The sequence below is a fragment of the Mustela nivalis genome, assembly GCF_964662115.1.
Source record: "Mustela nivalis genome assembly, chromosome: 9".
Taxonomy (NCBI): domain Eukaryota; kingdom Metazoa; phylum Chordata; class Mammalia; order Carnivora; family Mustelidae; genus Mustela; species Mustela nivalis.
The window spans coordinates 78,562,859-78,583,427 of NC_139028.1; the positions used below are offsets into that span (position 1 = coordinate 78,562,859).

The 20,569-nt window shown below is 55.5% G+C and overlaps 1 protein-coding gene across 1 annotated transcript in view; it reads left to right on the top strand.

The window, feature by feature from the left end:
- The window catches only part of KCNC1 (potassium voltage-gated channel subfamily C member 1), a 42,969-nt gene that overhangs the window by 13,115 nt on the left and 9,285 nt on the right, over positions 1 to 20,569 (top strand). The window contains exon 2 of the mRNA XM_082747298.1: positions 18,268 to 19,201. Coding sequence (XP_082603424.1) covers positions 18,268 to 19,201 — 934 coding nt within the window. The remainder of the gene's footprint in view (positions 1 to 18,267; positions 19,202 to 20,569) is intronic.

Consider the following 20,569-nt stretch of genomic DNA (forward strand, 5'->3'; position numbering starts at 1 on the left):
GACACTGGCCTCTCCCCCCAGGGGATTTGGAGAACATGAAACGTATGTCTAAGAAGGGGTTGCTGTAACCAGGAGGCTTTGCTGGTTCCGCAGGGACCTTCTCCGCCCATGAGGATGGTAGATCAGGGAAGTGTGACTCCCTTGGGTCTTGTCACCAGGGCAGGACTCTGAAGATATTTTAAACCACAGCCTCCTGCCAGGGCCAGCATCTTACCACTTAGAGATTAATGTTTTATACTCAGCCTCAGGGGTTCTCTTAGCAGCTGTGAGGAACACAGTCACCCACTGGGCCACCTGGAGCCACCAGAGTCCCAGGATGAGGGCAGGGCTTTTGGTGGCATACAGAGCAGGCGCCTGCTGAGGGCCAGGCCCAGGCGGTGTGCTTCTCCCCATATTGCCATGGGAGCTCCCACCTGGGCGCCCGAGCAGCCCACATGGTCCTTGTCTTGGTGGGTGGGGGGCTTTGTTATCTCATCCATAAACTGTGCATCATGGTGCCACTTACCTCTCAGGGGAGCCGGGTAAATGCACCAAGCAGAGGCAGAAAGATAATTCATGAGGGAGAAAATATGGTTCAAAGCAGGGCCATGTATGCCGGAGACTGCTGTCTCAAGGGCAGGGGAAGGGTGAGGAGGGAACAGGTAGAGGCAAGAGCACAGGCCTCAGTGTGGGCTTAGGCAGGTGGCATCTGGCCAAGCCTCTTTGCTCCTGGTGTGGGGGTGTGCTTCGGAGGGCAGAGCCTGAAGCATTGTGCCTAGCACACGAGACACGCTTCCCTCCCAGGGGCACCACTGAACCTGTTCCTGGGTTCAGATGCCCTGGGAGGGCTGGCATGATGAGGGCTGAACCACAGAGACAAGGAAGCAAGCTGTGGAAGCTTTGTCCGGTGGCCCCACAGCCTCAGGGGCAAGAACCACTGTCACCAGTGATGTATTTAGCAGCACAAAGGTTAGAAATGCCAGGCACTGGCTTCTCTTCTAGGCAGCAGGAACCATGTCTCCTGAGGCCTGGCTGTCACCAAGCAGATATTTTTTTTTTTCCGTCTGGCAGTCTGGGGACCTGAGTAAAAGTCTCAGAGTAAGGAATCTCTGTGCTTTGTACCAGCTGGGCAAGTCTTTCCATGCCCATGGCCTTCCTGAACTCTGTTGTGCTACCCTGGGAAAATCCTACCCAACATGTCTTTCCAGACCACCCACCCTTGGCCTCCAGGTACATTCGCCACTTCCTTAGCTGCTCCCCTGTGTCCTGCCTTTGCCTGTTCTGTTCCTTCTTGAACAGTCTGCTCTGCCAGAGAACTTCTCCTGCCCTTGATTGAGCTGCCCTATTGAGGTTTCCTGTCTCCCCAGCTCAGCTGCAGCCTCTTTGAGGAGGAGGGTCAGCTCAAGGAATGATGGTTCCTGTTATATAATATGGAATCAATAAATCCTTGCTAAAGTGACATACTTCACCACAGCCCTTTCAGGTGGAAGAATGAGATAGTATCTGCATTTCATTGATGAAGGAAAAACTGGCCCAGAGAGATTAATTTATTTGCATGGGCCATCCATCTAGTTAGTAAGTGGTGGTAGAAGGACTAGATCCCCAGGTCATCTTTGGGCAATTGAGAAGGTCAGTTACAGCAGTGCTATGTTCCTTCCCACTCTATTATGCTAAAGTTGTGTGGTCAAGAATGAGGAGGTTGGATGGTCAGATGGGTGATTGGCAAGTGGACAAAAGAGTGGATAAAAGGATGGTCCATGGATGGAGATGAATGGGTGGAAGGAAGAAGGTATGAATGGACACCCCACTGGGTGGGCACCTTGGCGTATGGGTGCTCAAATCAATGGTTTTAAGGATGAATGGAGGGATACTGTTCTAGTGGCTTGGCTTCAAGGCAGGAAAGGAAGTTTCACCTCTCATTCAAAGAAAATATCCCAGAGGAGAGGACTGGGAAGCTGAAGACTTCAGGGTGCAAGGCAGGGTAGAGAAACCTAGCCACCGAGCAGAGAAATTAGGTTTGCAGATGCAAGGGTGGACGGTTCGTGGAGCAAGGGAGCTTGGAGCTGGGGGCCAGGACTGATCCGGGAGACCAGCCCATACTCAAAGGTGAGAGGTTCTGATCAAGCAGCTGCAAGACAGGCTGGAAAGAAATTGCACTCAGAGCCCCATGACAGGGAAGCCTTGGGTCCAGAGTTTTCTGGACGCCCTGTGGCCACTGGAAGGCAGACAGCGAGTGGGGGGGGGGGGCTCTGAGCCCCAGGCTGCACGAATCATACCTCTGATTTCGGTCTGTCCTGGGGTCGGGAGGCCACTTCTCCTCCCTAGGTCCCCAGCCTCGGTGAGCAAGTCTCTCCTATAGCACCAGCAGGCTGTGTAAAAGGGGACAGTGCCACTCTCCTGGCTGAGGCAGGCACCCTCCTGAGTCCCCTGGCTCGGGAACTCCAAGACACATCGTCTGCCCCTGCTTCTTGTCATCAGTCCCCAGGGTCTAGACATGAGCTCCAAGGCTTTCATTTTAATTACCCAGCAAGGGCGGGTAGAGGGACCACAGACATGGGCGGTAGGGTCTGGAGGCTTAGAGGATGCTAGCCTACAGCAGATTCTTCCAGCAGGAGCTGAGGACCTCCATTTGCACGATGCATGGAGCTGTGAGCTCCAGGCTCCTCCCAAAGCCCAGAGCATTCCCCAGCGCCAAGCTGCACCCCCTCCACACATACACTGGCCCCAGCGATCTCCCTGGGAAACCAGGTCCCAATGAGAGTGCCTGGTGTGCCGCTAACCACTCATTACAGTCACGGCTGCAGCTAAGTATAGCTCCAGCACACACAAGACCAAGACAACAAGGGGAAGGCTTTCCATAAAAAAGCCCCACAGGCGAACACACAAACATCTGCACGTACGTGCTCCCCATGCTCACGCGTGCCAACGGCTCTAGATGGTCACAGACCCGTACCTGCACCAACACAAAGTTTCACTCCCTCCCTCAGGCTTTCATTCCATGAATGGGTGTTGAGGGGCTGGGAGAGTGGTGGAGAGCCTGCATTCTGCAGTCAGACAAAGCTGGGTTTCCAGTTCCAACTCCATCACCTCCCAAGTTCCTGATCATGGGCAGCCTAGCCGCTCCTACCCAACATGTCTTTCCAGTTCCGCCCCCCCTACAAAAATAGGGTGGTCACCACAGTGCAAAACTCAGAGTTGGTCAAGGTCAGTGAGATGGGACATGTGTGAGTGCTCAGGATGGGTCTGGCTCGGGGAAAGGGTCAGCACATGGTAGATGTCTGTGTCCTCGCTCCTGAGTAACTGCTGGGTGCCCAGCTCTGTGCTGGGAGCTTTATTTAAAGCTGTTGTTTCTGGAGGTGGTTGTGAAAAATGGTGCCTGGTGTATAATGGGCACTCAGTGAATATTGGATGATTGAATGAATGAACAAACCACCGAAAGCTGCATGGATGGATGGTCGGATGTCCCCGGAGCTCTCTCCTCTGAGGAGGCCTCCACCGTCACTTGTCTCTCGGCCAGGCTGTGTCTCCAGTAGGATCTAGGTATTCTTGTGGGTAACATAGGGATCCTAGGGGGTAGAGGAGGAGCTCCAGGGGGTCTGGGCGCACCCCCGCCCCATTTGGCAGATGGGGGAATGGCCGCACCGTGGACAGTGCCCGGTCCTGCTGGGACAGACAGAGTAGACATGCAGTAGCAGGCAGGGGCCTGGCGGCAGACAGGCAGGCACTGGGGCCCCTGGGCCCCTGGCACTTGGTAAGGCTCTGCTTGCCGGGAAGGGGCTGGAATTCTGTGCGGCCTGGGTAGGAGGTAGGAAACCAGCTTCAGGGTTTAAGGGTACTGTCACCGTTCCCAGCCTTTGAATAGGCCGGCAGCTAAACTGCCTGGGCCATCTCCTCCCATCGCACCTCCTCAAAAAGAAAGTGACATTTCCTGGTGCTTTTTTTAAGCCCAGGCTGGCTGGGCCTGGCACCGGGCGTGGGGTAGGGAGGGGGCGGGAGGCACTGGGAGTCACACAACCTGAGTCTCTACTCACCTTGTGTGATCTCAAGGCCCTGGGAATAGACAAGGTCTCATCTCCTTGCCATGTGCCCCCAATGCCAGTGGCCACACTCCAGGACTGGCATGCAGGTTTTGAATTCCACGTCCCCATGCCAGGGATGCCCCCGAGGCAGGCCTCGAGCTGTTACACTCCACAATGAATGTCTTCAGCCGGCCGGCCTGCTGGAAGTGAACAGGAACTTTCACGCCTTCGTGTCCACTGTCCTGACTCATTTGTGTTCACGGCCAGTGGGCACCCAGGTCTTTATTGGCTCTGCCCACTGTCAAGAGAGGAACATGGTTGTACCCGCGCCAGCGGAGGCATGAGTCTGCTATCAGTGAGTGTCCCCGTTGCCCGTGTAGACGTGGATCTGCTCTCAGTCTCTCTGCCCACTGCCAGTGTAACAAACAGCCTCTGTGGAGATGAGGCTGGTGAGGACCGAGCCGGATGATCAGTGACCAGATGAGTCACAGATGCATAGACAAAGATGATCCTTGCACCAGTGTCCACATACATCTGCTGTTAAGTGTGTCGGTGCCGGCATAAGCAAGAGTCTGAAGTCAGTGTCTGTGTACCTCGCCAGTGTTGACGCCGGCGCCGTGTCAGTGAATCAGGGATGGCGCACGCTGTCCATGCAGAGGAGGGGACGTGGGCGCCAGAGGACGTGAACCCCTAAGGAGGATGAAAGGAGTAAACTTCGCTGTGTTCATTGCATAGATTGAAGGAGTGAGACAAGCAGACATGGGCAAATATCCATGACCTTCCCACAGAAGAGAGGCCATCCTGGTGCTTAACTGTGCTCCTGGTCCCCAAGAAAGGGGCCCCTTTTTCCTTACTAGTGTGTGGCACATGGCTGGGCCTGACAGCAGGGCCAGCGCCCATCCCCAGATCTGGCCCCTTCACGGTACCTACATTCTAAGGTGGAAGAGAGGCCAAGAATAAATACCAAAAGTAAAGAAATCAGATGGTGGAAAGTACCAGCACTCACGCAGCTGGCCCCTCGGATGGGCTGAACATGGCCCGCTGTAAGTCACGCATCAGTAAAGCTGGGGAAGTCCATGATGGTTCATGATGGTTCTGTGAGGGGCAGGAGAGGAAGGAAGCTGGAATCGGCCGGGGGGTGCTCATTGAGAGAAAGCCCCAGAAGGTGCTGAGGGAATGAGCTGTGAGGATACCTGGGGAAGGGCGTCTGGCCGGGGTGGGGGGAACAGCCAGTGCGGGGGCCCTAAGGCAGGCGTATGTCTGGCATGTTTCGAGAACATGTTTGAGGAGGCGGGTGTGGCTGAAACAAGCGAAGGGGACAGCAGCAGGAGAGGAGCTTGGCAGGGGGGAGGCAGTGTGGGACCAGATCATGCAGGGGCCGCGTGGAACGGGAGGACCTTGGCTCCTCCTCTGAGAGAAATGGGGAGCCTGTGCAAGGGTTCTGAGCAGAGAAAGGACACTGGCAGATTTCTATGTTAAAAGGATCATCTCGCTGGTCTGTTGCAAATAGTTCTCGAGCACCAGGAGCTGTGACAGCTGGGAGACCAGTGAAGGGGCTCTTACCATAATCCGGGGGCGGGGGGAAATGATTGATCCTGCCAGGGATGGAGGTACTAAGGGTAGTGCTGGGCAGGCGGGTCAGACTCTGGATTGGTTTCAAGCTTCGTCGTTGTCGGTGGCCTTTCCTTACGGATTAAATTCGAGGTGTGGCAGGAAGAGAGGTGTCAAGGTCTGGGGCAGGAATCCGGAAGGATGGAGCTGCTGCTTCATGGGCTGGAGAGGTGCGGTCAGTGGGGGCTCTGTGGGAGCTCAGGGGGCCCGTCAAGTTGGGGACAGCGCTATCAGACCTCCCCCTGAAGATGCTAAGGAGTCAGATGCCCAAGTCCTGAGTTCAGGAGAAGGGCTGAGCTGCAGGGAGACATCAGGGAGGGTTCGGTGGTATTTGAATGGGTGATGGTATTTAAGGCTGGAAACTAGGTGAATCGTTAAGGGAATGCATGTAGATGGGGAAGAAGACCAAGGTTCTGGGGCACCCTGATCGCTCGAGGCAGGGGAAGAGGTTGGCAAAGGACATCGAGAAGGAGCAGCCAGTGAGGTAGGGAGAAAATCAAGAGATGGTTGGAGCCTAGGAGCGTGACATAAAGGAGGGGGTGATGGGCGATCTCAGATGCTGCTGACGGCCAAGGGATGGAAGGACTGGAAGTTGCTCCTGTTCTTTCTGTCTAAATTGCTCTTCCTTGCAACCTGTATTTCCCCCTCGTTGGTTCTTACCCATCCTTCCCACCTCGGCACAATTGTCACTTCCGCCCAGAAACCACTCGAACCTCAAGACTTGTTCAAGTCCCATCAGATGCCTTGTGCTTTCCTCTGAAAGCCCTTATCACCTCATACAGGTACATATTTGCTTGTATGTTTCCCTGATACCTGTTAGCCTCCCGTACCAGAGGTCATGCCAGTTTTTGTTCACTCTGGGCCCTGCACAGCCCGGGGATAAGGCATAAATATTCACCGGAGAGAGAGCAGGTGGGCAGTCAACTGTGGCCCCACCTGCGCTGTGTCCACTGCCCTCCCTGAGCTGTCCCTCTTAGAACCATCTTTTTATTCCCCTCTCCACAACACATGCATATGACTACACACATGCACACCCTTATTGAGAATCAAGACCACTAACTCGATGAGGAAATACAAGTGGGCCCTGGGAGCGATTTCCCATTAGATTCCTAGTGGGAGATGATGGAGCTGCGGACCTCAGTTTTCTCATCTGTCTAATGGGGACAATCAAGACTATCCTGCTGATGGCACAGCTGTTGATGTGTGTGTGTGTGTGTGTGTGTGTGTGTATGAGAGAGAGAGAGAGATGTGATTCAAAATGTGAAGATTATTGTACATCAACAGCTGTACCCCATGTCATCGTAATGGGAAGACTAATGTCCTCCTCCCAGGCTACCTACATGGACATGGGAGAGATTTATAAGTGGAAGCCCTGGGTTAGGGTGGCTTTAGAGTCAGAGACACCTAGATTCTACTTTCAAGCTCTGTGAATTTTGGTATTTTGGCACATGTCTTTACCACTCTGAGCCTCATTTTTTTTTTTTTAATCTACAAAATGGAGGTAATGACCTCTGCCTCTGAGAAGTTTTTAAGAATAAATGAGATCACATTGGTAATAGCGATTATTATTACTTCATAGCAGAGCACAGTGGGGCTCAACAAAGCTAAACACTCCAGTCATTGAGATGATTGTGGGAATCCGAAAGGGTAAAGTGTGTGATCCATTCAGCCACACACAGTGAGCACTTAACCAAATCAGGCTCTGAAGCAGGGGAGCTGGCCCAGGAGAGGGAATGTGGTGGAGGCCAGGGAAGGCCTGGCCTGCAGGAGGGACAGCTCTGCGGTGGGTCCAGAAGCCCATCTGCCCCTGTGGACAGGGCTGTCACAGGGAAAAGAAGCAGGTGTGTTCCGATGACCCCAGAGGGCAGAACTGGGATTGCTGGGAGAAAGGCGGGGAGATTGACTTAAACACAAAATCAATGCATACCTCTAGAGCTGTCCAAAGCCAGGATGAGAGGTCCCCATCACTGGTGGTCACCATCAGAGACATCTGCATCAGGGTTACTGAATTGCACACATAGGAGGCCTGTATCTCCTAGATGGGGGCACCTTCCTATTCACTTTCTTATCTGTGGCACCAAAAGTTTTGAGGCACATAAGACACACTTATAACAGAATCCTTAGAAATAAAGAAGAAAGGAAAACATAGGAGTGGTATAATAAAGAGAAGAAATAGTGATACCCTGCACTTGGGTGAAAGATGAGTTTAGACTTGAGCATCGAATGTCACTGAGCTCCCTGGCAGGCAGAGCAAAAGAGGAACTCTGAAGGGTTCCATCACTCATCACTTACGAACAGAAAACTCAGCAAGTGCAGCAGAGACAGAGAAACATGGCTCTGAACTCTGAAACAGAACAATTTCCTGCGTGCAATACTGGTGTTTCTCTGAGTTTAACATGCTAATGGGTGAGGATATATGTGTCTGGTCTCCTGGAGGGACTCTCAGGTCACAGGCGTGGGTGGGATGTCGGCTTCTGGTGGGACCTTCCAGGGCCCTGACAGCCAGCCCTCCAGGCATAGGGAACTCAAAGGGCACTTGGGGACAGCATGGCCCTGCTTCCCTATGGCACACAGGCCTGTATACCTCGCTAGGGCTGTCTAAGGGTCCACATCAAGCCAGAGCAGCCAGGTCTGGCTCTCGGGCACAGCTAGGCTGACTTGCACTGTGGATATAGTGGGGGGTGGGTTGCCCATGGGAGGCCTGAAGAGCAGGCCTTCGAACCAGGCTGGGACTGATGGCACGGCAGAGGCCCTCCGGGTGCTTGGGCAAGCTTCTCCACCTCTGTAAACCTTAGCCTCCTCGTCTGAAAAATGATAGCAGTCAAACTTCCCCCTAGACCTGTGTGAGGTTTCAGTGACCCGAAGCATGGAGAGCACAGGAGGCAGGGACCCCTCGAGCCCCGGAAGCTGCCATCATCAGCCTCCATCTTATCAGCAGAGTTAGGCCGGAACTCCAGGAGCTCTGGCTCCCACTCCGCTTGCCTTATGACCTTGGGTGTCCTTGCCCACCAAGCCTCCTTTGCTCCCGGGCCCACGGCAGGGGCTCACGTGGATAACCACGTGGCAGTGGGCATGTGAAGTCACCCTTACCCTGAGGACAGTTCCTCACTGGCAGGAGGCTGGTGTGCTGGGTCTCAGACATGGCTTGGCCTGGGTCTGTGGCCCCAGGAAATGGGCTCTGAAGGCCGTTGGCTCCCATGAGGCTCTCATTTGCTCCCAGTTCGTCAGCAGGCAAGTGGTAGCAGGAGAGGAAAACATTAGGGAAAAATTCTGAAATGAAACGTTTCTCTCGTTAGCTGTTTGCTGCTGCTCCTTGTAACTTCCACCCTCCCCCCCAATAATTCAGGGGGAAAATGCTGTGTTTAGATTTTTGTGGAAAGAAGCCTTGGCCCAACTCCTGGAATCCTAGTGTGCAAGGGAACTGGCAGTCTCGAGGTGTCTCCCAACCCCAGAATTCTGCCTGGGATTTAGGGAAAGCCTAGACACCTGGCCTTTTGCTCTAAAAGCTCCGTAGCATCCGACTTCCCAGGCTGTGTTATTATTATTGTTAGAGTCCCTACTTGAAAAATGATGGGCCTGCGTTTCCCAGCGCTCACTTGCCTGCTGCGGTCAGACAGCCCATGGTGGAGCTGGGACTCAAACTCAGGCCTCCGAAGCCAGACCTGGACCCTTCGCCTCCTGCCACGCTGCCCGCTTCCCAGTCCCCGGGGTGTCCCGGGCTCATGAGCTTCATTATACACCGAGCTGTCTGGTGCTTGGGTCTCATCTGGCCTCATGGATCCCCAGTGCGAGGATGGGGCTGGAGGCATCAGAGCCACAGAGGGCCCAGGTGGAAGGTCAGTTTCTGGTCCCACCCATACCTGCTAACCCTGTCTCTGAGCATGGGACCAAGGAGCCTGCATTTGTGTTTCTGCTGAGTCCCTCTCCCCCAGCACACCCCACCGCCTTCCTGTCCATCACGCAGGCCTCAGCCCACTCCTACCCCCTGCATGCTCCCACAGCACCCCCAGGGAGAGCTTCTTACTTCCAGCCTCTCCATCACCCTTCCGAGGGGTCTGGCTTTGGCCGTCACCAAGTAAGATCTCCTTGGTGCTGTGCCCAGAGACTGCTCCGGGGGGCTGTCTTTCAGGGGACACTCCTCCCTGTGTCCTCCAGGACCAGGGCTAGCCCCCGTTGGGCAGACGGGTCCCCATGCTGCTTAGCCAGGACTGTGCTGGTGCGTGCGCCCAGCCTCCCACCTGCCGCGTGGATGGCTCTCGGAAGGGCGGTGCTGCTGTGCTGGGATGGGGGGGGGAGGGGCACATCCACCTCAGTCCCCCAGCTGCCTCCCAACTCGGTGGTTCCTGTGTCATGACTGTAAGAGTCTTCACTTCTCTAAGTCTGCGATGCTCTGATCCTAAGCACTTTGTTGTGACGGGACCCATGAGGGCCAGAGGTGCAGGGAGGGTTTGATCCTAACTTCAAGATCCTGTCATTTCTGCTCCGGCCACTGCCTCCCTTTGACCTGGGGTCTGGAAGGCAGGTGGGGCCCCGGGAGCAGAGAGGCCTGGGTGGGCATCTCAAGCAAAAGCTCGGAAGCCGTGACCATGAAAGCTCCAGGCTGCAGCCCAGTACTGACGCTGTTATCTCTGTCCGCCCTCAGAGTTCTGTAACCTGGGGCAGATCCTTTCCCTTGCTGGGCCTCCTTGCTGGGCGTCTGTTTCTCCATTCATGCCACAGGGGGCAGCTTTTAGACCAGAAACCTCTGAGGGCCTCCTCTTCCCTGGTGTTTGGGGTTTCTAACGACCATGTTTTCACAAATCTAAGGCACCATCGATCTAAGACATGACGTGAGTTGAATAATAGCACACTGGGGATGGGGTTAGACATACTATTTTAAGGATGTGTACATTTTATGACATGTTTTCATTTCCAAAATGCAATAAAAGAATGTGCATCCTGGAACGAAACTGCAACACGGAGACTGCGGCCACCTCCAAATTTGCCAGTATAGCTGTCGGGGCAGCCCTTTCTAGATATGGCCTAGCTCTCTAGGGTTGTGAGAGAATTCAAGGAAGCCTCTCTCTGGAAGGTTGGAGGCCTGGGCCCTGCCTTTCCTGGCCTCAGTTCCCCCACTGCCCAGGCTGGGTCCCAGGAATGAGAGGGGGAGTGTGACAGGAGGAGGGGTTCTGACCGGAACACCACAGCCCTGCCTCCCTGTGGCCTTTTCCCTACCCTTGCCCTCTCTCTCCTCTTTCTCTCAGTCAGAGACAGTTCCAGAGAAAGGAGCACACCCCAGGGCTAGAGTGTGAATAACTATCTCTGGCATGGAAAAGGGTCACAGCCCTGGGCTGGGTCTTATCTCAGAGAAGATGTGTCCAGAGTGCCTAGCCAGCCCTATTCCCCTAAGAGAGGGCTCCTATGTGCCCCATCCGATCCCATACCTGCCCTTACACACAGACGCAGACGCATCACACCCCATACATGTCCTTATCTACATACAAGCACACACACCACTCTTCATGTGTCTTAACACACACACACGTGCACGCATGCACACACTCACACACACACTCCTACCCCCTGTAGGAACCACACACTACACATGGTGACCATCTACACAAACCTTTCACACATGCCTGGAGTCAGGTCGCATAAACAGGGGACACACCTTCACCATGTCTACACCCACTGCGTGCTGACAGTCTCTCCCCTCATCCCCTCTCCCCCCAGACTCTCCCACAAACATGGACTTGCCCAAACTGGTGTCCACTCGGCCGTGTTATGTTCTCTGCACAAACTCTCGCACACTTCCACTCACCCCCTCTGTGTAGCATCGTGGGAAACTCATCCACCTGCTGCTCCCTGAGCTGGGAGCCAAGGGGGAAGCACTAGTGAAAAGGAAGAGGGGCAGGGACCCCTGGATGCCGGGATGGACTGCCCAGGACCGCCCATTTATTGATAGACCAAAAAGAAATTAGACTCCAAAGAGGCCCCTCCCCCGTCGCCCCCTTGCTGCCCTCAGCCAGCCCAGCATGCCGCGGGCCTGCCCAGCCCAGGGAAGGCCAGATGAGTGTAATTCGGTTTCCAAACTCAACTCGACTGACAATTTATTTAGTCCAATTGGCCATCCCGCCTGCTCTGCATCACTGACTCTGCCTGGATTAACTCAAATGCCATATTCCCCCGCTGGGCAGATTTAATTAGGTGAAAAAAAACTGACCTGAAGCCTCAGGGGGCTTGGGCCTGGACTGCAGCCAGGGGCCCTGTGATGAGCCCCACTGCCTGCAGCCTTGCCTTGTCTCGGAATCCTCGGAAGGGACCGAGTCCAACCCTCAGTGTACTGGTGAGGAATCTGAGGCCCAGAGAAGGGAAGTGACTTGCCAAGGTCACACAGCACGTGAGCGCCAGACCCGAAAGATGGTCCATGCACCACAGTCCAGCCATCACCTTGTTCCTGGAACACCAGACTGCAAGCGCGCAGATCCCTACTGCGAACCCCAGAACAATTCTGGAAGGCAAGCACAATCTTCTACAGATGACTGTGGCATACATAATTTATAAATGAAAGTCATTGCACATATTGGTCATTTTAATAGATAGTAAATTGCTTTCCTGATTTATGGTTTCAGGGGCGGGGTTACCATAAAAATAACTTGGTGATTTATAAAACATATTCTTAAGTCAACAGAGCTTCAGTAGGTTTGTCTGACTTTACAGCCAACAGCCTCGCCACCCCAGTTACCATAGAAATGGGATGCCTCCTTCTGTTGCCATGGCTACCACTTTCTAGAACACTATTGGTGGGTCTTTCACAGTTTGTGATTTGGTTCTGGGGGGTGGGGGGTGGGGGCCAGGACTACCAGCTTGGGTTTATGCTGCATTATCAGGCGATCTTGCCTGTGTTGTCTTGAAATTTCACTGGGTGGCCTCTGCAGTGGCCAGGCTCGGTGACAACTGTCCCTGTCCCTGGGCTGCCACGCAAAAGTCCCTTTGTGCCTCTCTTCCTCCCCTGGCAAACTAGCAGCCCAGGAGACGCTGGTCTTACAGCGGCCTGGATCCTGGGTGTGGGGGGCAAGGCGGCCGCTGGGGTGGGCTAGAGAAGGGAGACCAGGCCTGGCAGCGGGGGTCGGGGGTGGGGGTGGGCAGGAAATCAGGCAGCTGGGGACTGAGGGGCAGATGTAAGGCCTGGAAATCCAAGCACTGGCACCATCACCGTGGGGAGGCAGGCTGAGGGCATCGAGGAAGGCTGAACCGCAGAGGCAAGGCGGGCTGGAGCTGCTGTCCTGTGGGAGAGACAGACGCTGAGCCAGCCACACCTGCAGGGGTGAGGTGGGCAGAGGAGGGGCTAGCCCGGTGGCCCGGCCTGGGTTCTACTGTATGATAGTGAGAATGCCGTGCGGGGATGGCTGCCGTGTCATCGTGTGCCCCCAATGCAGGGGACTAGAGCTGTGGGGGGCTGTGGGTGTGCTTCCATACAGCCCCTTGGCCCCTGTGTTATCTCCGGATGTGCAGTCAGGCCCCTGGGCTGTAGACTGTGTGGCTGCATGGACAGCCAATGTGCTTAGGGTAAGGGGTGAAGGGTGTGCTCTGGGTAGCTGTGTGTGTGTCCGCGGTCTCTGGGACACAGACAGCTCACGTAGGGTGCGGCCCTTGCCCTTGCCTTCAGCCCTGGGACAGCCTTGCTGTCCTGGGAGCCTTGACCCGGGATTGCCGCAGACGTGGCTCCCAGCGTCGCTCTCTGCCAGGGCTCGGCCACCCCCAAGAATGCCCCATCCCCACGCACTTGTCCAGTCCCTCTGGCTGAGCACCTTGAACAAGTTGGGATCATCTCCCAGCCTGCCCTTTTCTGGGTGTGTAAGGAGGTGGCCAGGTGGGGACACAGGCGAGCCCATCCAAGGCTGCTGTTGTGGTGATTCCCTGAATGAGGTTGGGGGGCAGCCTCCCTATCCCTGGGGCTGCTGTTGTCCTGGGAGCTAGCAAGTCCTGGGCGGCTGGGCCAGCCCAAGAACAATTCACTGTGGGGCCGGGCAGCCCAGTTCTCTCCTTCACTGGGATAGGAATAACCTGCCCTCAGGGAGTCTGACCTGTGGGTGCCAAGCTCCAGGATAGAGGCGTCCAAACACAGGGCCAACCACCCAGGTGTGCTGGCAGCTCTGCTGGTGGAAGTAGGTTCAATTCTAGAGCTAAGATGAACTTGGGTCCAGGCCTCAGCCTCATCATGAGCTCTGAGCCCTTGGTTTAGTCGCTGACCTCTGTGTACCTGGGTTTCCTTTTTGGCACAGGAGGGTAGGACTCCCTGTCTCATTAGGTCAGAGAGAGGACTAACAGTGCGGAGTGGGTCCTTAGCTTTGGAAGCTTTCTGCCCCCTCCTTCCTGTGCTCAGCTTCTCTGAGGACAGACCAAAGGGAGCTAGGACTCAGCTGGAGCGCTGTGGCAGGCCTGCTGGTCTCTGGGCATACGAGGATATGCAGTCTGAGCGAGCCAGGGGCATGGGTCTCTACAGCCCTCCTAGGGGCCCTCCTGAGGGCCTGGATGTTGCTGGGGCTTGGCCTGTGACCAAGGACCAGACCTACCAGCAGCAGAGACCAGGCAGGGGGTTGCCCAGGAAGGCGAGGCTGGGCGGCAGGACTCGCTGCCGCTTTCCTTGCTTCCTCCCCTGTCCTGGTGCCGGGTTCTGGACTGGGCTGGACTGCCACCCTGCCCCTGCCAACTCCCTGGGCACTAGGGCCCAGAGAGGAAAGAATCTAGGCAGGATGTTGCATGGATTGCTAAGAACCAATACTTTTTCCTACCCTAACTGTGTAAGACCCGCCCTCTTTCATGGCCTCAAGTGTTCCCATCAGGACTGGCCTGTGAGAGGGGCAGGTGGAGTGAGAGCTCTGCGGGCCGGCAGAAGCACCTGGGACATCAGGGCCCTGTTGGGGCCGTTCCCATGAGTCTCCCCAAGCACTAATGAGCCGGCGTTGGAGACAGATTTGCTGCCTCCTTGGGGATGAATTTATAGACTCCTTGGGAGGGGTCCCTTCATTTGCTGCCTTGTTAGGGCCTCAGCTCCAAGAGGAGCCTCACCTGGACAAGGGGTCCCAGGAGTAGGGCTACTTACTTAGTGGGGTCACTGAGGGATGAATGGGTTTTTCTAGAGGTACAAAGACACAGAGACGGGGAGACCCGGAGAAGGGGGTCAGAAATGGCAGAGAGTTATGTATGGCAAGAATGTTGGGTGCGGGTAGGGAGTGAGCTCTCGGGCCGGGGAGGCCGGGCGCAGAGCGTCCCCTGTGTCAGGGCTCCTCTCTGTGGGCAGCATGGTCGGGTGGCCTGGGCAGAGGGCTGGGATGCCAATGGGTCTCTCCCTCTGGTAGCTGTATGGAGACAGGACTCTAAGCCGGAAGCCTGCTGACTTTGATGGCAGTGGTCCTACGGCAAGAGGATCACATGTGAGCAGAGGGGACGGAGGGGGACAGGTAGAGGAGGGCTTGGGAGGAGGAGGCCATGGCTGATGGGGCAGTGGGGTGCCTCGTGCCTCCTGTCGTTGGTCAGGATGGGGAGCTCAGGGAGGCAGGGTGCCCCGCCTCTCCACATTCCTCAGCTGTGCATGTCCTCCTCTCTCAAAAAGCCCAGGGCAGGGGCAGGACCTGCCCTTTGGGATACGGTGAGTGCCAAGCCTGATGACCGGGTCTCTGGGGCCTGTAAGGAGACCTGGAGGCAGATAACCAGCATTTTGGAAGGCATTTTTAGCTCTAGGAGCTTTGGCCACTTTGGTGACAGCAGGAGCTTTGGAGCTAGATAAACGTGGGTCAGAGGTGGTGGCCGCTCGCAGTTGCTGCCGCTTAGCTTTCCTAATCCACTTCTGGGGTGAGCCAGGTCTGCCCTATCCAGACCCTTAGAGAGCTGTTTCTAGAGTTGGGAGCCCCGGTTTAGTCCCTACCCTGCCCCACCTTGTCCAAACCCCACCTGCTCTCCAGGGCCCGAGGGAGAGTCTCTTTTCAGTCCACTGCCCTGGACTTGTCCTTGCGTGTGTCTTTTACTCTCTGCTGGGCAGGGAGCTCCCCTGCCGTCACCAAAGTGGCCAAAGCTTTATTCCCCTCTGCTGGCCATAACCTGGTGGCTGGTAAAGAGTGGAAGGGAGAAAGGATGGATGGATGGATGGATGGATGGGTGGATGGATGGATGGATGGATGGATGGATGGGTGGATGGGTGGATGGATGGGTGGATGGATGGATGGATGGATGGATGGATGGATGGATGGGTGGATGGATGGATGGATGGATGGGTGGATGGGTGGGTGGGTGGATGGATGGATGGATGGATGGATGGATGGATGGGTGGATGGATGGGCAGGCAGGCGGAAGGAAGAAAGGGAAGAAGGAAAGGAGGGAGTAAAGGAAGAAGGAGGGAAGAGAGGAGGGAAGGGAAGAAGGATTGCCTGCATGATGGACGGAAGGGGGAGGGCAGGAAGGGGGAGAGGAACAAGAAAGGAAGGAGTGGAGTGAGGGAGGGGGAAAGAAGGAGGAATGGATGTGAGGGTGAAAGGGAGGATGGGGGGTGGGGGTGGGGAGGAAGGGAAGAAGGAGGGATCGAGGAGTGACAGAAGGGATCCATCCGTGGATAGAAGGAGGGATTCACGGGGATCATACTTGATAGTGGTCTGGATAAAATTTTTGAAAAGTGTACAGTGCCCTGAAAGCAACGGAACTATGAGCATAGCATAAGGCCCCAAGACTTCTTCCTGTCTGGGGGACTCCAGACTTCCCATCTGTAGCATGTAGTGTCTTGGACCAGATGCTTTCTAAAGGCTTCTTTTACTCTGACCTTCTAAAATGCTGTCTCTGTCCCTTCCCTTTTCCTCTCCCCTTCCTCCAAACCAGAATGTTCCTTGAAAGGTCCTCATAGTTCTCGTTTCTAGATCCGTACCACATTATGTGGCAGGTCCCATGGCTATGGCCAACCCAGGCAGGGCTGTTCTTGGACTTACAATGCTGCCCCCATACCAACAACCACCACAAGGTGTGGGGGGTGGGGAGGGGTGCATCTCTGCAGGCTACATTGTTCTGGAAGCAGCATGGCTGCTTCTTGTTGTGGATACAGTGTGGGGCCTTGGCCCTCCTTGAAGTTCTCTGTGAAGGCAGCTCACAGAGGGAGAACACAGGGGTCAACCCATCCAGACTGTAGCCCAAGGCTGCTTCCAGAAGATGGTCTGGCTCGGGACATTGTCTATCTTACACAGGCTGGGAGAAGGGGCCCCAGAGGGAAGGGGAGCTATGGGAACATGCAAGCAAGGATGACCAGCTGGACACCTGGAGGAGAACTGACTGGCTTGGGTTCTTCTTGAGCTCTGGGGGACCCAACTGGAGGCTGTAAGAAGAGGCCTTGCCTGGAATTCAGTCTAGCAGGATAGCTCCTTGGTTCTTTCCTCAGATACCCAGGTCTACTGGGGGCTAGTGAAGCCCAGGGTCATTAGATGGGGCCACCAAACCAAACCAAAGGAGCTCCTGAACCTTTCTCCAGGGTCTCAGATGGTTCTGGACGGCCTGGGCCATCCCAACCATTTCCTTCTCAATGGTGGGGTCTGAGAAGAGGGGGCAGCCACATATGTTCAGAAAGCCCCAGCCCTCCAGCGACTCCTTCCTTGCTTCCACCCAGGAAGGGTGGGAGGGCCATACCCAGCAGGAGAGAAGCAGACCCTATGGTTTTGGTGCCTTTGGGGACCCCTAGTCCAGTTGTCCTTCTGCTACTGGACCTATAACACAGTATCCCTGACAAATGAGCATTTAGCCTGTATTTCAGTACCTCCAAGAATGGGACGCTCACCTCCAAGCTGGTGGTGGGAATTCCTAAAAGGTTGGGGGTGGGGTTTTGCGTAAAATCTGTCTAAGGCCCTGGGGCAGATATCTATCTTTGCAGTTTTTGGACTTGAGAGAACCCAAAAGAGACCACATCGGTGACATACACATTCCTGAAAAAGAGCGTGAATGGACTGTGGTAGGAAGAGGAGGCCTGGGCCATGTGGCCACTGAGGGGCCCAATTCCACCATCACAGCCCTTGTCTCATTCCTTTGCCACCTTGAGCCTCAGCAGGCAAAGTCACTTTTATCAACCAGGGTAGGCTAAGTGCTTTACTAAGTCACCCCCAAATCACAGCAGCTTAATACCTCAGTAGTTGATTTCCCACTCAGGTACTTAGTGGATATTTGATTTTCAGGGTCCTTGTGGTGGCCCCTCTGGCTCCTAGAGCGTCAGCATTTTCAGGGTCCTTGTGGTGGCCCCTCTGGCTCCTAGAGCGTCAGCACCTCCTAGAGGAAAGGTGCTAAGCACCTGGCCTGTCGTTCACACACATCCCTTTCACGCGCTGTCCCCCAACCATGAACTCAGTCACGGGACCCCACCTCACCCCAAGGAAGCCTGGCACATGGAGTTGAGCTGTGCGTCCAGGAGGAAAGGAAAGGCATTTGTGAAAACAAAGCAATTCTGCCCCAACTTCTTACCTCCCTGAGCATCCTAGCTCGGTGCTCCAACGAGGGAAAGGTGGCCCGTCCATTTGGCCCATCTTGGAGGGGGCAACGAGCAGGCGTCTTCCCCTGGCCTGGCCTCTGACCAGAGCCAACACCAAGGTACCCCAGGTTGCTTTGCTCTGGGTGGGAGGGCCTCTCCCTCTGACCCTGTGTTTCTCCTCCACAGTATGTGGCCTTCGCCTCCCTCTTCTTCATCCTGGTCTCCATCACCACCTTCTGCCTGGAGACCCACGAGCGCTTCAACCCCATCGTGAACAAGACAGAGATCGAGAATGTTCGGAACGGCACGCAAGTGCGCTACTACCGGGAGGCGGAGACGGAGGCCTTCCTCACCTACATTGAGGGCGTCTGTGTGGTCTGGTTCACCTTCGAGTTCCTCATGCGTGTGGTCTTCTGCCCCAACAAGGTAGAGTTCATCAAGAACTCGCTCAACATCATTGACTTTGTGGCCATCCTCCCCTTCTACCTGGAGGTGGGCCTGAGCGGCCTGTCTTCGAAGGCCGCCAAGGACGTCCTGGGCTTCCTGCGCGTCGTCCGCTTCGTGCGTATCCTGCGCATCTTCAAGCTGACCCGCCATTTTGTGGGCCTGCGGGTTCTGGGCCACACTCTCCGCGCCAGCACCAACGAGTTCTTGCTGCTTATCATCTTCCTGGCCCTGGGCGTCCTGATCTTCGCCACCATGATCTACTACGCCGAGAGGATAGGGGCACAGCCCAATGACCCCAGCGCCAGCGAGCACACCCACTTTAAGAACATCCCCATCGGCTTCTGGTGGGCCGTGGTCACCATGACGACGCTGGGCTACGGAGACATGTACCCGCAGACGTGGTCCGGCATGCTGGTGGGAGCGCTGTGTGCGCTGGCGGGTGTGCTCACCATTGCCATGCCTGTGCCCGTCATCGTGAACAATTTTGGGATGTATTACTCCTTAGCCATGGCTAAGCAGAAACTACCAAAGAAAAAAAAGAAGCATATTCCACGGCCACCGCAGCTGGGATCTCCCAATTATTGTAAATCTGTCGTAAACTCTCCACACCACAGTACTCAGAGTGACACATGCCCGCTGGCCCAGGAAGAAATTTTAGAAATTAACAGAGCAGGTAGGAAACCTCTTAGAGGCATGTCGATCTGACCTTTCACCTCCGCCCCCCGTAGCGATGATTCCAGATTCAGTCAGACTGCTTCCTTAGTTCCGTGGGCGACCCGGGACCCCGCACTCAGTCTCGAGGTGTGGAGCCTGGGGGCCCAGGGAGATGCTGGGCAGCCAAATTCACAAGGCGAGAGCCTGCTGGAGGAACCTCACTGGTGGCCCTGGGTAAGGAGGTTGGCGCGCTGGTCTCGTGAGGTTCGGAAGAGACGACATGGCCCGCGAGGTTGCTGAGGACTCTCTTGGCAGGAGCCCAGGGGGCTGCTGCTCGGTGGGCAGGAGGCAAGCGTGAGTCTCTGACTCAGGCCACTGTCCCAGGGCTGGGGCAGGGCAGGGGTGGGTATGATTCGGAAACGCCAGATAGCTTCTGGTTTGGTCTTCCCTTGGCCCCCTTCGGGCTGTGCAGACAGTACAGCTGGTGCAGGGGATCAGGCAGGGGGGTCCCTGCAAAGACAGTAGCAAGGATTCTCACCCCGCCACAGAGCCTGTCTCCACAACTGAGTAGAACTCCTGCTCTGATTCCGGCTGCCTAGCTCCAGGTGCGTCCTCGGGGACGCCTGTAGCCCTCCGTAACAAGCTTACTTATCCCACAGCATGCCGAACCAACTCACCTTCTACCACCACTCTAGAGTTTAGCATTTATCTTTAGGAACCTGTTGGAGCGACTCTAGCTTTCACGTTGTCTGTTTGGGTTGATGGTCGAGCGGGAGTTTCCGGTGGCCTTCTGATGGAAGCGGCTGGTGAGCAAAGGACGAGCGGGGGCCACCATCCCGGGCAGCTTTAGGCGAAAGCACTACGGACCAGCAGCCACCTCCCACTGAGGGTCCTCCCCATGTCCGGCAGTAGGGACCGCAGCAGCAATACGTGACAACCAGACACCAGTGTCCAGCCACATTCCCGTGAATTCAGTGGGGGGCCGGGGGGGAGGGAGGGGGGCCATGAAACAATACTAGTCATCGTGGGATATATTCTCATATTCCATGGCTAGTGGTTTGTTATGGGACTATCTCAGTTTTATGAGAACCTGCACATAGCACATAAAGTTGATCATGGGGCTCTGGTCTGAAGATATAAAGCCCATAGTCTACCTCTACCCATGGAATACCATCGACTTATTCTGTGGACACAGGGATTTCAAGGAAATGAATGACCCAGAGAAGAATGGCAACACTGAGCTAAGAGGTGCCGGGGTGAGGGAGGCTGAGTGAGTGACAGGTAACATTTAGTCTACGAAGGATGTCCCCGTACCCAGGTGTGGCAGGCGAGCTCAACCCTGGATGAGCACGTTTCCCCCGGTGTGGGTGGCCTCCCCCAGCGGATG